A 15,739-nucleotide genomic window follows, 5' to 3' on the forward strand; every position below is an offset into this window, starting at 1 on the left:
TTACAGTGACATGTGGCACGCATTGTCATTCGGGTCATCTTCATCCGGACCTTCTCATAAAGCACACATGACACGCTTTTCCGGACTACCTCAAGGAAGATTGAACAACACTTATAAGCACATCATCCGGACGACTTACACAATACATCCGGATGATCAAGGACTACCTCAAGGAAGATCAAACGGCACTTATAAGCATATCATCCGGACGATTTACACAATACATCCGGATGATCAACATAGGCCGTCCGGATACAATGGTCCGGACCATTGACCAAAGTATAGCGAGTCTTACACGCTATCACAACAACCAGCCATGGCCCACGTCCCATCACCTGCAGAGTGAAAAGACGGGTTGAGGTGACAACAAGTCACTTCCCACGACCTCTACACAGCAGCATCACCTACCACGGTTTCTGACAACCGCCAGTAGGATGGCGATGACCATGCTGCCTCCGAATGTCATCATGACAAACATAAAATATCTCCTCGCCATTAATGAGAGGAACAGTACTCCTGACACTATATATGAACCTTCGCATGAAGAAGAAGGTAAGAAAGTGAGACCTAGTAAAAGGTCAACTGGTTTATATCTCCCTTTCTAGCCATGGCTAACAAAACCATCGGAGGGTGCATCCGGACACCCTGTCCGGATGCCTTTTTGCAGGTATAACGGCTGAATCAAGAACCTTTGTGTGTTGAGATCGCGTCTCCATCCATTTGGCAACTACGTGGAAGCCCAAGAGAGCGAGGTATCAACACCCATCAGTTGAAATGACTATCAAATTGAACAGTTCGATTAGAGAGAAAGGACTCCCTTTTTCTTCAACCCATTTTATTGAAATCGGCCAACTCTTTCTCCCGGCTTTTTGCTCTTTGAACTCTTTATTTAATAGGCCCTTATTAATAACTTTCTAGTTCAATAATTTATCTGATTGCAATAAACAATGATATTTATTGGTTTTTTTTTGCCTTGTTTAAGTAAATATTTCTATATTTTTTAGAATATTTAGTTAGAATTTTCAATAATTTTCATAATATTACCATTATAATAGAAATAGATATATTTTAGTGTACAAAATAATAATGTAACTTGAGCAGGTAATTTGTCCAACTTAAGATTTATATTAGTATGGATAGGGATTGCATAGGTTATATTGGACTTACCTTAGAAAATGCAGAATTTGAAAATATTAAATTTGGTGTTTCAAGGCTATCCATTGTTATTTATTCATTATTTTGTTAATTATTTTATGTATATTAATATTATTTTGTTAAAAATATGAAAAATATAAAACAATCCGGAAAGAACTTCATCCCTTCTCACTTTTTTAACCACGCTCATCAATAAATTTATAATTTTTTTTTGTTTAATTTTTAAAGCATCTTTGAATATTGAAACTTAGAGATTATAACATATGGTAAATCAATTATTAAAGATATATTTCATGATTTTCGAAACATATTTAACTTTTAAATTCTTATTATAAAATATGGTTTATGCTTTATATATTTAAAATAATTATTTTACTTATTAAAAGCCTTCCTTCTAAACTTTTTGTTTGGTAATTTCGAGTTGGATATATTGATAGGTGGATTTAGTCGAATCAGCCTTCTAATCTTTCCACCTCATCCAAGTTGTAGCTCACCACCCTCAGCCCGTAGGGGTAGGGCTTGGCTGAATGGGCGGGCGGAAGCTGCCTATTGGGCCTAAATTGCCCGGATGATTAGCCCCTTGACCCGGGTCGCGGTTCGGTTATCCCAAAATCAGGCCTCCGGGGATGAAATGTCGGCGTTTCGGAGGGAAAGGAGAGGAAGACATGGGAGCTCTGAGCAAGCTAAGCCAATGGAGGACGCTAGCAAGAGAAGCAGCCGAACGAACAGCCATTCTCGCCAAGTTCCTCTGCATCCTCCACGTCACCAACACCTACATTTGTACCCCTACTCTCGTCCGCACTCAATCCCCTCCTCCTCCTTCTCCTTCCTCTTTTCTCTTCCAATTCAATACTCCATCCAGCTGCAAACTGAGTTTAATCCCTGTGCTTGCAGGTGTACGGTCCGAGCATGCTCCCGACGTTCAATCTGACGGGTGACGTGCTGTTGGTAGAGAACCTGACGGTGCGGATGGGGAAGGTGCGACCGGGAGACGTAGTTCTGGTTCGATCACCTGAAAACCCTAGAAAGACTGTGAGCAAGCGCATTTTGGGAATGGAAGGTGATAGGGTCACTTTCATGATCGATCCCAAGAACAGTAACAGATGTCAATCCGTCGTGGTATGCACCTTGAATTTCATTTTTTGGTTTTTGCATTTTTATTAAATGATCATGGAGACTTGAACAGTGATTTCCATCGCCAAGAATATCTGCTACTAAATTGTCCAAGAGTTTAAGCCTCGATGGACTATTATGTAATTTGAATCTCACATAAAGCTTTTGGGTGTGTTGGGTTGACACTTGTTTGTGTGGAATCAACTGAGTAGTGAATTTAAGCACAGGCCCATGATTATGACGAAGTTTCAAATGTGAAGGTAAATCTTATTTATGGATTAGCACCTATAGAGGATGAATAGGTGATTTGAAAAATTTTATCCTCAAGTTTTGTCATCCTCTGATTTTTTTTCCACATGCAACACGAGCATTAATGAATGCTGCAACACTCCCCCAATAATTAAAATATGCTAGTCACATGCAAATAAATTCAACAATCTCCCAATATAATAGCGATTCCATCTAGTTTTCATTCTCAATCACACAACGTACTCTAATGCAAATTTTACTATTTCAATACTCTCCCAGTGATAGCAAATTAATCAATAATCACAGTTATGATATTCAGTTAGAATAAAATGAAATTGAGATAGTATAGAGAGGGATGAAAGTCAATTTTTTTTTTTTGATTGGAAACGACACAAAGATATATTGATGAAAGTCAAATATCTGAAGAAATAAAAACCATGGGCCCCCAATGATTACAAAATCCAATATAATAAAAGACAATGAGTATGAGATTTTACTAGGGGTGCAATTTGGGCAGACGGGCTTAACCCAACCTGGCATTTGGGCGAGTTTGGGCGATCATTTTTAATACTAGGGTTGGGCTTGTGTTGAGTTTTTTCAACCCGAGCTCAATTTAGATTGGGCTAGGATAATGTTCAGACAACCTGAGCCTAGAACAAATTTGAAGCTCGAGAACACTCTCAAGATTGCTCTCTCTTCTTAAACCCTATTTGGAAAAAGAATGGCTTAATTGGTAGAGTATAATTCCATCTAATGATCCCAATCATTTCAGAAAAATGTAAAATTTGTATGCTGTGATCGAAGCTCGATTGATCCATTAATTAGTTAGAAACTTTCTGGATAATCGTTGATTTTAAAGTTGGCACCCATCCACAATTTTGCACTGATCCTTTTATTTTCTCACAACCTCTAGCCACTTTCAAGAGCATTGATCTTCAATATGATAAGAGTCTAAACGAAGATTTGAAGTATTTGAACTAGGAGTTCACAATGGAATTTTGATCTAGAATTGCCAACACAGACATTCACAAAATGAATGATGCCCAAATGGTTTGTGTATAGTGTTTTAAGGAAAAATTAGGTAGATGTCCCTGATTGTGCAATGGATTACATGTTATGTCAATGAGTATATCAGATAAGCAAATTGGAGAAGTTGTTTGCAGCACAAATCATTTTTTGTTTTCTTTGCTGAAATGCTTGGCTGGTTTTTCTTTTTTCAAACTTAATGACATGTGACGAAAATTTTGCAAAATTGGGTCCATTAATGCAGTTGAAGAGGCAAATTGGGAAGCTCAATACTCGAATAGCATTCCTCCTTTAGGAGAAGGCTATGTGGATAACCGTTGTCATGGGTTCTGGTTATAGACAAAGTGCTAGCCATATTATTGGTTGAGAAGGAACCCATATGTGGAACAACCTTCTAAGTTTGAAGTCCAAACTCATTTGAAAATGGTTTATTTGTGCCTCTCTAAATTTCCTTTTTCCTTTTTTCTCTTCAATCTCACTTAATCAGATGTGCTAACTTTAATCAGAGGTGTAGTTAGGCAGTTATGTTTTGGGAGCTCAAATTTTACTGTTGAAATGGATTTGTGTTCCTCAATAATATGAGGTTGTGTGAATTGAAACATGTGCCACAATTATGGGAAATCAAGAAGATAGCTTATAGCAACGTTATAATGTCAATTTTTATAGTTTTTCATCATTTTAGATGTTCGCTACTTCTAATCCAGGAGCTTGTAGCTGTTCTTTATCACACTCAAATCATTGTTGAACTTTCAACATCCAATTTGTATTTATTTATTTTATTTTTTGATAGGCAACAAGAATTTTATTGTAAAAAGTGCTCAACAAAAGGAGCCATACCCATGTTATACAATGAGGGTGCCTAAGGCACCAACAACACCTTCCCCTTTACCTAAACGGTCTGTGAGATCCATAGATTACGTAAACGAGCACATTCATCCACAAATCTGGTACTAGGATTCGTTGGATTGTTGAGAGATAATTCTGGTTTGTGGCTAGTGTATGCTATTCAGTACATCTTAAAGGCCTTCTGACTGTGAAGTTTTAACAACTACAATACTTTGATGCTGATCCATAATAGTTGCCTGAACTTCCAAATATCATTAGTATAGGAAAAGACAAGCTCTTATTTTTTAACTTGCAAACTTCAATTATGATCCATGATAGTTGCATAAACTTTCAAATATCAATGCTGGTAGCAACTCTTGTCTAATCAAGGTGCCATTATTTTTTATTTTAATTTTTTTTTGATAGGTTATCAGAAACATTTTATAAAAAAGAAAGGTAAAAAAAAAAGTGTTTTAAAGTACATAGGACATATACAAAGAAACACCTCAAGACAACACAAAAACAAAGAGGAACACCATCAGCAACCCCCTTAGCCCAAACCCAACCACTCACAAAGTCTACAAAGGATAGAGGACTAGGAACTATGTACAACTTACACCAAGCCCCAAGATTACAAAAGAAGGAGAATTTCAACCCTTGAATTGACCGCCCCTTATTGTCAAACGCCCTACTATTTCTTTATTTTCAAACAGTCCAAAAAAGGCATAAAGGAGCAATCCACCACGCTTTTTTCCTTTTCTTACCCACGAAAAAACCATGTCACCGAAACAAAGCCTCTCTAACCAAGGAGTGGAGCACCCATGACACACCAAAAAGAGAGAACAGAAGATACTATAAAACTCTTATTCTATTACAATGAAGGAGAATGTGATCAACGGATTCTTCCTCCTTGAGGCATGGGAAGCATCTATTCGCCAAGGACCACTCTCTCCTCTGAATGTGCTTTAAAGTTAGAACCTTCCTCCAAGTAGCCTCCCAAACAAATAAGACCATCCTCAGTGACACCCACGGATTTCAAATCACACTTGTTGGGAAAACGCCCTGCCTTACTAGTTCCAACACCTTGTACAAGGTCTTGACAGAGAAAGCTTCATTCTTAGACGTGGTCCACAAAATTTCATCATCCCTATCCCTAGACACCATCCTCCCATGCAGTCTCAAAAGGATGCACTCCATGGTTTCCATCTCCTAATCGTTGATTTGCTTAGTGAAGCGAGGGGCCCAACATCCTTCCTCAAATGAATGATTCCAAACCTCCTCCACCCATGCCTCTTTGGAGGAAGCTACAACAAATAAGGAAGGAAAAGAGATGCACAAAGGCTCATCACCACACCACTTGTCCTTCCAAAACCTCACCCTCCTACCATTTCCCCACCAAAAAGACAACATTGTAGCTTAACAAGTCTTCCTCATTCTTGATGACTTTCCATAACCCTACCCTGTATGCTTCCCTCACTTCATGAGAGTGCCACCCTCTTTCCTCCTCCTCATATTTTCTGCTGATAACTTGCCTTTAAAAGGCCCCCTTCTCCTTAGCAAAATGCCAATTCCATTTGCATAGAAGAGATCTATTGAGCAGTAAGAGATTCCTAACCCCCAATCCACCTTTACTTTTGTCTAAGCAAACAATAAACCAACTAACCAAGTGAAGTTTCCTCTCAAGGGCCCCTCATTCCTTAAGAAAGTCTCTTTGAATTTGCTCCAATCTCAACCCAACCGATCTTGCCATGCAAAATAAGGACATAAAATAAATAGCAAAGCTAGACAAAGTGCTACAAATTAGGGTAAGTTTCCCTCCCTTAGAAATATACTGTCTTTTCCAAAGAGTCAGTTTTTTCCAAAACCTCTCATCCACACCGTCCCAAACTACTATAGAATTAGAAGGAACACCCAAAGGGAGGCCTAAATAAGTGGATGGGAGTGCCCCAACCTTGCATCCAAACTTGTGAGCCAACTCCCTTATATTCTCCACCCTTCTCACTGGCATTAGCTTGTTTTTTTCCAAATTAACTCTCAACCCTAATATGACCTCAAATCGCATAAGCACCCAAATCAAGTAAGTCAATTGGTCTAAGGAAGGCTCATAGAACACTAACATATTATCAGCAAACAGTAAATGAGAAATATCCACCCCCCCTCGTCCCCTTCCTCTCACCTACCACCTCAGTGGAAAACCACCAACCTTGGCCCTTTTTAGCAAGCAACTGTGGGCCTCCATGACAATCATAAACAGATAAGAAGAAAGAGGTTCCCCTTGTTTTGACCCCTTAGAGCTCTGAATAAAGCTTGAAGAAGAACCATTAACAAGACAAAGAAGCTTACGGTAGAAATGCACCACTTGATCCAATTGATCCACCTATCACCAAAACCCATCTTTCTTAGCAACATGAGTAAGAAGCTCCAATTGACATGATTAGACGCTTTCTCTATATCAAGTTTGCAAATTATCTTACATTTCAAAAGCGAATCAATGTCCTCATTAGCTATCAAAGAAGCATCTAGAATTTGCCTCCCCTACACAAGCATTTTGAGATTAGGATATTACCTTACCCACCACCTTCTTGAGTCTATTGGCTAACACTTAACTAACAACTTGTCAAGGCTACTCACTGAGCTTATGGGCTTAAAGTCCCTAAGATCTTCAGCAGCCGCGCCCGCGCCGCGCCCCCGCGCCCCCCCCTTCTTAGGAATCAACACCAGAAAAGTAGCATGCATTCAAACTCTTTACGAATCTTCCATAGTCATGAAAACCCCTAACAAGGTGCCATTATGCTTGTAATAACTTTTCCCCCCTTACAATGGCTGCACTCTGGCCCATGTTACCCCTTATATAAGTTGAATGAAGGATTTGCAGTAGGATGAGAATCCATATGTTACGAACCAAACAAATTATCAAAACCCTGAAGATTGATGATTCATGTCAAATCAAGCCCTTTTTAGCTTTTTGGGATTGCGATTTGTGACAAATGCATCTTATCTAGGAAGCATGTCTCCAACTGGGAAGCAGTGTGGGGTAGGACCTCAACTATAGACTTGTTAATGATGAGGAGGTGGACGATGGTTAATAGATGTAGTCTTTGCAAAGAATCTGAAGAGTCTGCTGACCACATTTAGATTCATTGTGCGAGGACAAAGGTGCTATGGTCATTTCTTTTAATCAATTTTTGGTCAGTAAGGAATCTGCTCCTCAAGTAGAAGTTCAAGGGATTGGCTAAGAAGAGTTGCCATGTTTGGCAAATGGCGTCCCTATGCTTGTTCTGGTGTATATGGAAAGAGCGAAACCACAAAATCTTTCATGGAGAAGAGCTTGCAGATCAGAGGTTGAAGGAGTGCTTCATTAAATCCCCCTTTGATTGGTTCAAAGTTTCATTAGAAATGGAAAATATCTGGATTATGGCCTTCATAGATAGTCTTAGTTGCAGATAGTTTGGTTTTGCGGCTGTTTTTTCTGTAAATGCCTACTAGTATTTTTTGTTTTGATTTTTGTGCATACTTCCTATATATATAGGGTACTCCCCATTTCATTGCTGCTCTTTTAATAGATTTCTCTGTTTTCTTTTCAACAAAACAAAACAGGAAAAAAAAAAAGAAAACTGGGGAATTTTTTGGTGGTAATGTTTAAAATGTTGAAAGTGCTTCAGAGAAACTTGGCAAGTGTTAAATGATATGACTAGCAAAGCACATTTTCTGTAATAGTTCTTATATGTGTTTTTAACCAATGTTTGTGGATATTCCAACTGATCAAAGTGCAATAACTACTCTAGTACTACCTACTTTTTAAGACAGCAATAAGCAATCCAGCCACAGAAAAAAATTTCCTACGATGCCGACTTTTATTTAAATAAGAATTAAGAAGACAATAACCTTTTAAAGCACTTCTCTAACATTGTATATATTATTCTTTATATTTTAGAAGAATAACAATTATCATGCTTTCTGTTTATGTTACATTTTGAACATTTAGATCATTATAAGCTTTTTGATTCTAAAATGATTTATTCTTGTTTTTGACTCTGGATGAATAGATTCCAAAGGGGCATGTCTGGATTCAGGGGGATAATATTTATGCTTCTCATGATTCACGGAATTTTGGGCCTGTTCCCTACGGCCTTATTCAAGGCAAAGTTTTCTTCAGGGTAAGTATCTTTTCTTTGAAAATGTGGCTGTTATAGTTTTTAATTGGAAGTAGTTACTGCTCACCATTTTAATACAGATTTATCCTTAACATGATGAAAGTTGCAAGTGTTATGCAGTTAGTCCTCTCTGCTTATTGGGTTCAATAGGAATATAGGATGATAGAGGCCCTAGTCCTAAATCTAAAGTTAATTTACACATTAGGTCTTTGAATTTCTTGATTTTTTACTTTCTTTTAAATTCATTGCCAGCCCTTTCATGAACATCAGCAAAAGTTCATAATATGTATAAAACAAGAGACTCTTGTTAGTTTAGAAGCTGGAATGAAATCAAATGAATGGAATAGGTTTGTTTTGGGTTTTAAGAATTAATTATAATATATAATTTTGTTAAGGGTAGTGAAGATGAATCTCACCTATGGATAACACCGCGAGGGGGGTGAATATGTGTTTTAAAAACAATTTGAGATAGTACCCACAAATGCTACACACTCCCCTGATTTTTCAATTGTTTTCTCTTTCTCATTCAATCCTTCGAATAAGCAAGCAAAGCACACAAGCAATATGGATGCACCAACACTCCCAACAAAATAATCAATGCAATTTACATGCAAATGGGTCAACATTCTCTAACCAAGATATATATAAAACATTTCATCAACTCAAATTCACATTTTCACATGTCCATTAACATCAAAACCAAAATAAAAATATTTCATCGTCTTTTAAAGCTTAAATGATCCAATTTCAGCTCATAACCTCAATCTCTCAACAAAATAAATCAATGGAGATTTCATAAGCCAATAAAAAATTAATCAAAAGATGAGATAGAATAGAGAGACAATGACACCAATATTCTAACAAGGAAAACCTCTAAAGAGATAAAAAACCATGGGCCTCAAGCGATCAAATAATCCACTATGAAGAAAATTAACTGAGTACAAGGATTTACCTAGCCCAAGCCTTTAATCCTCTCTCAGACCACTTGATAGAACCTTCAAACTTCAACTACTCACTTTTTTTCTTTTGGAGCACACTTGAAATCCACATCAAGCTTGATCTCGACCTGTTCTTGAATCCACACAAGAAGAAATTTTGGTTTTACCCCAAAATGTTGAATATGAGAGTAAGGATGAAGAACACACTGAATCAACTCATTTTGAAAGAAATTTTCTCACTCAAAAAATGATTTTCAACTCAAAACCCATAAAATTTTCTTTCAAACCAAACACCCCTAAAATAGATAAGAAACTTGAAGCTTAAAGAGGGTTTTCTCAGTTCTAACAGCCGCCTCTACTCATCTAGAAAGAAGACTTAAATATTAGGGTTTTAAAACCCATCAAACAGTTGAGATTTGTTTGAAAAAAGCTGAAGACATGCAGATGTGATTGAAGCCTGATTGATCAGACAAGAAAAAAAAGAATTGGGTACAACAAAAACTATTACTCTTAAGTTCAATCAATTAGAAATCAATCCAAATGATTTAAACACAATGTTTTACACTCCTTAAGCAGTCGCGCCATGTTTCAATAAAATGATAAGAGTTTAAACATGGTTGATCAATGTTTGCCATCATTCAACCCCTCAAAAGCACTTACCATTTCCTCTAACCATCTTGAAACACGAACAATTTGGAAAAGGAAAGTGTCCAAGAGAGGATTTGAAAAGTATGAGCTAAGAAACACAATGGGAATTTTGACCCAGAATTGCCAATACACAAATGCGCTTATTATTGAACCACGACTTTAAGATCTAGGTTATTGATACTATTTCATGCAGTTATCAACTGCAAACTGCAACTCACAAAATTTCCCCTTTCATCGGTATTTGCTTGGCATGTTAATCATCTGGAATCTACTATAGATTTTTCATTGTTGGCTCTAAGTTCTTTGTAAATCGTGATCAAAGTTGTCCTTTTGCTTGTAGGTATGGCCACTTAACGGCTTTGGATCATTGAGGCAATGAGAATGGTGAAGATTTAGTTTAAGGTATATAATTGGTACTTTTGAACCATTTTTTCCCCTAAATCTAACCATTGTACAATGTATGTTTTTTTTTTTTAATCCATTATAGTGTGATGCATTTATCCTATATAGAATGCTTACAGAAAAAGCCTGCTAGATTTATTCATAAAAATGTTTGTGCTTTGTGGATTTGATTATGAGCTTTTGTAATTTTTTTGTAACTGTTCCTCGTTTGCTTCATCCCCTCAAGATTGAAGTGTCACTGGGTGAGACTTTTATAAGAAGCTCTTTGATCCAGCATACCTTTCCACCACTTTTATGAGATCTTTAATCTCCCTCATAAGGTAGGGCATAATGGCAAGCTCATCCTCCCCTGCTTCACATAGAAAACAATTTACAACTGAGTCTCCCTCTGCTGCATAACCTCTATTCTCCATGCTAATCAGAATAATGGACTTAATCCTAGAACTGACACGTATTGATATTCTACAAAGGGCTTGAAACAATAAAGGCTATGTGGGTTTATGGTCATTAGTTATTTTACCAACTTTTGTATGTGTTTGCTTTTTTGGGTGCATAGATTTTTCTTTTTCATTCATGACATTTTTTTACCATTTTTAAAAGTTTTGTTTTTGAAAATTTTGTTATATTAGTGCATGGTGGTTTGCATGCCATGATGTGGAGGATTTCCCCATCCTCCACTTCTAAATCGTCACAAAACTTGCATGTGAATATTTCAATGTCAATGTGTTCCACTTAAGTTGTCTTATCCTGTTAAGCAGGGTACAAACCAATTACAGCAGATGTTGAAATTCAATATATCTAGGATTATCTATGGGTAAAGCTTGCTTGAATATCAAAGATTGCATATAAAACCCCGGATATCAACCTTCATAGACTAGTGTATTGAGAATGTTTGAAGAAATGGACATCAACTGTCTCATTCCTTTAATTTTTCCAATTTTACCATCTTCTTCTCTTTTTCTTCCCTGAACTCCTACTACAGTGATTAAAAAATTAGGGCCATTTTTATCTTGACTGAAGTGTAAACAACAAGTGGAGGAAAAAAATAAAAAATTAGAGTGCGGTGATCGGTAATCTTAAAGCTTATAACCTCAGATCCTTGCATTGGCTTGACTATCTATGCCTCAACATTGTTTTTAGTTACTCTCGGAACCCAAGCTAATTGTGTCTTAGAACAAAACAAAAAAAAGTTTCCAAAGCTGGTTGTTTGATTTTGTAGAAGGGATGTCTTCCATCAGCTTGCAGTAGTCTTCAAGTTCAGTGGATAATGGTATGGCTGAATGAAGCCTTTGGTGGGATGTTATAATTGAAGTAGGGTTGTAATGGTAAAAGAACTTTCATTTCAATTATCTTCCATGTCAAACATGATGATGAAAACGAATTCGAATCCTGTTTGTCTCGTGTATTTGGCCCCAAAGTTGAATATAACCATAATACTCGATTGTGACTTTCTGTTTAAGACAAAAAAGAAAGGGAGAATATAATGCTGTAAGATTGGGGAAGTGCTATTACCTACCATTTCTCTCTCAACACTCGTCAATAGGCTATAACTTGGACGGGTTTGGTAGATTAAAAGGTTATCCAACAACAAACCTATATATCAATATGTTCAAACTCATGTCAAACTTAACCCAAGGTCGGATTGAGAATTTTTAATTCACACCAAAACCATGGTCATTTTAGAGTGACTAAAATATGTCATGTTACAAACAACATGTGAAAAGCTAAATCTATCAAAGTGATAAAATATAATATTAACTACTAATTTAACATAAATAGATGTACATAAACTTAAATTTTTATTATCAAATGTATTTTAATAATTAAAAAATGATAAAAAGTGAGAAAAGTTTTATTTATTTCTTATCCTTTTTATGTTCTTAATATTTGAATAAAAAATATATAATATAATTGAATATAAATAATAATGTTTGAGTTTGGGCTTGGTTGAATTACCTGTAACTTTAACCTATGTTAATTAATATTTTCAGGTTGGTGTTTCCCTAACCATGTCCAAAATTAACATGTTGAACACACCAACTTGGAGGTTGGATGGATTGGATTTACCCAAATTGCTACCTTACTAAACAATGTAGATGCGGAGTCAAAAAGTAAAGGTACCCATGTTTAACATTATATCAGGGGAAAAAAAAAACCCTGCAAGAAGAACTTTCTTTTATTTCTGATCTAAATTGCGGAGAATACAAGAAAGCTACATATCATGAGCATGGTGATGGTTTGTAACAAGTTTCCAGCTCAGATATTAGCATATTATAACAATTTAACAAGATAAACAGCAACAAAAACAATCAGCTTAATGCATTATATAAAATTTCAAATACTAATAGTGGGGCTCATCCTGGACCTAGCTTGACATTTGAGTAGGTCTGAGTAATTAATTTTCAAGATCAGGTTCTGTTTGGATTGAAAGTTTTCTATCAGTCTGTATTTGGGGTAAGGTTTTTGTAAAAATAGATGCCTTAAAATAAACAGCTGTAGTGCCCTCTTTGTTAATATATAGTGTTTTGCTCTTCTAATAAAAAATGGTAATTATTTTTCATTTTACTATTTTTAGTTGAAATAAGAAAAAATAATTATATTTTAAAATTTTGTTTTTATTGGAATACATCTCACCAGACTTTCTAGTCTGGATTAAATAGTTAAATGGTTTTTAAGTTTGGATTGAACAAGATATGGATTTGCATTTCCACAAAAGATGAAACTGGGCTCATTGGTGCTTTGCCATTTTATCTTTTATGGATCGGTGTATTTTCATATTTTGGGTGCTTTTATTTGCAAATCAAGCTATTTTAGTCATGGAGTGAAACTTACTTTCGGATGTGTTTGCTTGGCAAAGAAAGTAGAGAGAGAAAAATACAAGGACATAAATAACGTAAAAAAAAATTATAATTTTTTATTTGATGGTTTATGAAAAAAATGGAAAAGAACTATATAGTTAAATAAGATATTTTTTTCCCAACTATTCTAAAAAAAATGACAATTTTTTTTTACAATATATATATATATATATATATATATATATATATATATATATATATATATTTTTTTTTTTTTTTTTCTTTTCATTTGTTTTTGTTTTTAATGTTATTATTACATAATTATGGATAATATAACTAGTTCACCATAGACCAACTGAGTTAACCAAAAACATTATATACATAATTATACGTCATAGACAATTATTCATTTTTTAATCTTTTATTAGTTTTTAAATGGTACTTCTTTGAAAAGAATACTTCAAAGTTTCAAATAAAATTTTTATTAGAAGATTAAAAGTATTTTACAATATTTTAAAATATACTTCTTATAAAAATGGGATATTTGACAAAGTTTTTAAAAAATCCAAAAAATTATCTAATGACTTTTGGATTAATGAGTAACGGGACTTTTTTTTTTTTTTCCAAAAATAACAATTTTGTTATGTATGTAATCATCAAAAAATGCTTTTGAAGTACTTTCCTCTATTAAAAAGGAAAAAGAAAAATTAAATAAAACTAAGTGAGATAAATGTTTTTTCATTTAAATGAGTCATTTACAATAGCATAATAGGTCTGCTATAAGTTTTGATTTTTTTTTTATATTAATAATAAATATAGTTCATTTGCTCTTTAATTTAAGTACTAAGCTAAATTTATACCTATTTTATTGTAATCAAAATTGTAAAAGAAGTTTTTGCAAATAACTTAAGAGCGTTTTAAAACTAATTTTGAAAATCAAGCTCCCAAGTATTGCACTCAAATGCAAATGCATTATTGACATGAATTTAGAAATTTATGAACTTGGATTGGGTTGAGTACTCTCCATAAATTTTGAAAACCCATACTTAATTTTAGTGAATTTTCCTACTCTCCCATATAAACATAATTTGTAAGCTTTTAGTCTTTTACCAATAACCATTACAAGCTTATCTTAATTTGTTTACATTTAGCTAAGTATTTAGTTAAAACACACGAAATAAAATAAAGTTGCAAGGACATAAAATAGAAAATAGAAAAAAGTTAAAAGAAAAGGAAATTCTTAATTGAAAATAATTTTGAAATTAGGTTATTTTTTACAATTAATTTAAATATTTTATAAAATATTTAAAAAAATAATCGAAAAAAAATTAAGAATTTCTATATTATATACAAATGTATAATATTTTATGGAGAAAAAGTTTTAAAATTATTTTTTATATTTGAATTTTCAAATAGATTTTGTTATTATAAATATTTTTAAAAATTGTTTATTAAGATAGCTCATGTTCCATAATTATTTTTAAAAACACTTTTTTTTTTAATTTGAAAATATATTTACAAGACTTTTCACAAAAACATTATATATAGTTTGTTATAAAAATGGGCTATTGTTTAAAATAAATTTAGGGTATTTTCAGTTAATTTTTTTATAGTAACTAAGCAATAATTTAAAATGATAAATAATATTTTAGATATTTTTGTATTGTAAAATTGTTTTCTATACTTCAGTTCTTAAATAAAATTTTATTTTTAAAAATGATTAAGAATTATTTTTTGACAACATGTGGAAAAGCTATTAAGATATAAAAAAAGAAATTATGGATTAGTGATGGTTTTCTTGTATAGCGCGAAACAGAGGATGTTTGCCCATTTCCAAAAACATTCAACACCAACCGTTAATTAACAGCCGTCACAATACAGAGAAAGACGCGCTCGGAAGTCGGAAGAGGGGTTTTCAAAGAAGAGTCCCTGTATTTATACACAGAGCAGGAGAGTAAAGAGAGTAGAGACGAGCAGGGAAGACAAGGCACTGACAAAAGCCCAGAAAACCCAGTTATCAGAAGCCAGTAATCATGGCTGAAAATGTATCAGAAGACGCCCACGACTATTCTTTACTCAAGGATCTCAGATTGCAAATCGGTGTTGAAGATTCATCTTTCTCCCTCTGCTTTTGGGTTTACCTCATGAACTCCACTCCATTTCCTGCTACAATAATCGGACAGGTCTTAAACTACCCCGTTTCTTGTTTTCTTGGTTGCTTTTCTATTTTCCTGTCAATTTCATTGTTGTGTACGATGCCCGTTTATCCCCTTCTTTTTTGGTGTTCTTGAGGTTTTGGTGTGCTTGTCGTGGGTGTTCTGGGTATGGTTGTTGGATCTTCTTTTGTGGGTTGGTTGTGGAAACTGGGACAAGTTTCAGTTTTTTTAAGGTTCCACAGTGTGTCTGAAGTTCACTGAGTCTGTAATTATCT

The 15,739-nt window shown here is 34.6% G+C and overlaps 2 protein-coding genes across 5 annotated transcripts in view; both read left to right on the top strand.

Annotated features, from left to right (window-relative positions):
• Positions 1-1,609: 1,609 nt before the first annotated feature.
• Positions 1,610-12,867, top strand: LOC100255515 (mitochondrial ATP-independent inner membrane protease subunit 1a). 3 transcript variants are annotated; one of them, XM_010645752.3, is made up of 5 exons: positions 1,610-1,949; positions 2,050-2,274; positions 8,415-8,525; positions 10,449-10,510; positions 12,502-12,867. In XM_010645752.3, the coding sequence occupies exons 1-4, from the start codon at positions 1,782-1,784 to the stop codon at positions 10,485-10,487; spliced, it is 543 nt and encodes a 180-aa protein (XP_010644054.1). In that variant the 5' UTR covers positions 1,610-1,781; the 3' UTR covers positions 10,488-10,510; positions 12,502-12,867. The 3 variants fall into 3 exon arrangements, with proteins under 3 accessions (XP_010644054.1, XP_059591435.1, XP_002283744.2); XM_002283708.5 differs by lacking the exon at positions 12,502-12,867 and adding an exon at positions 11,730-11,915 and having other exon boundaries at positions 1,642-1,949; XM_059735452.1 differs by lacking the exon at positions 12,502-12,867 and having other exon boundaries at positions 10,449-10,683.
• A 2,276-nt stretch (positions 12,868-15,143) lies between these two features.
• Positions 15,144-15,739, top strand: part of LOC100260583 (SH2 domain-containing protein A) — a 31,062-nt gene continuing 30,466 nt past the window's right edge. The window contains exon 1 of one of the 2 annotated variants that reach the window (XM_010645753.3): positions 15,144-15,491. In XM_010645753.3, the coding sequence (XP_010644055.1) occupies positions 15,342-15,491 (150 nt within the window). In that variant the 5' untranslated portion in view covers positions 15,144-15,341. The remainder of the gene's footprint in view (positions 15,492-15,739) is intronic. The other variant, XM_010645754.3, reaches the window with a different exon arrangement.

Source organism: Vitis vinifera, chromosome 19, assembly GCF_030704535.1.
Source record: "Vitis vinifera cultivar Pinot Noir 40024 chromosome 19, ASM3070453v1".
Taxonomy (NCBI): domain Eukaryota; kingdom Viridiplantae; phylum Streptophyta; class Magnoliopsida; order Vitales; family Vitaceae; genus Vitis; species Vitis vinifera.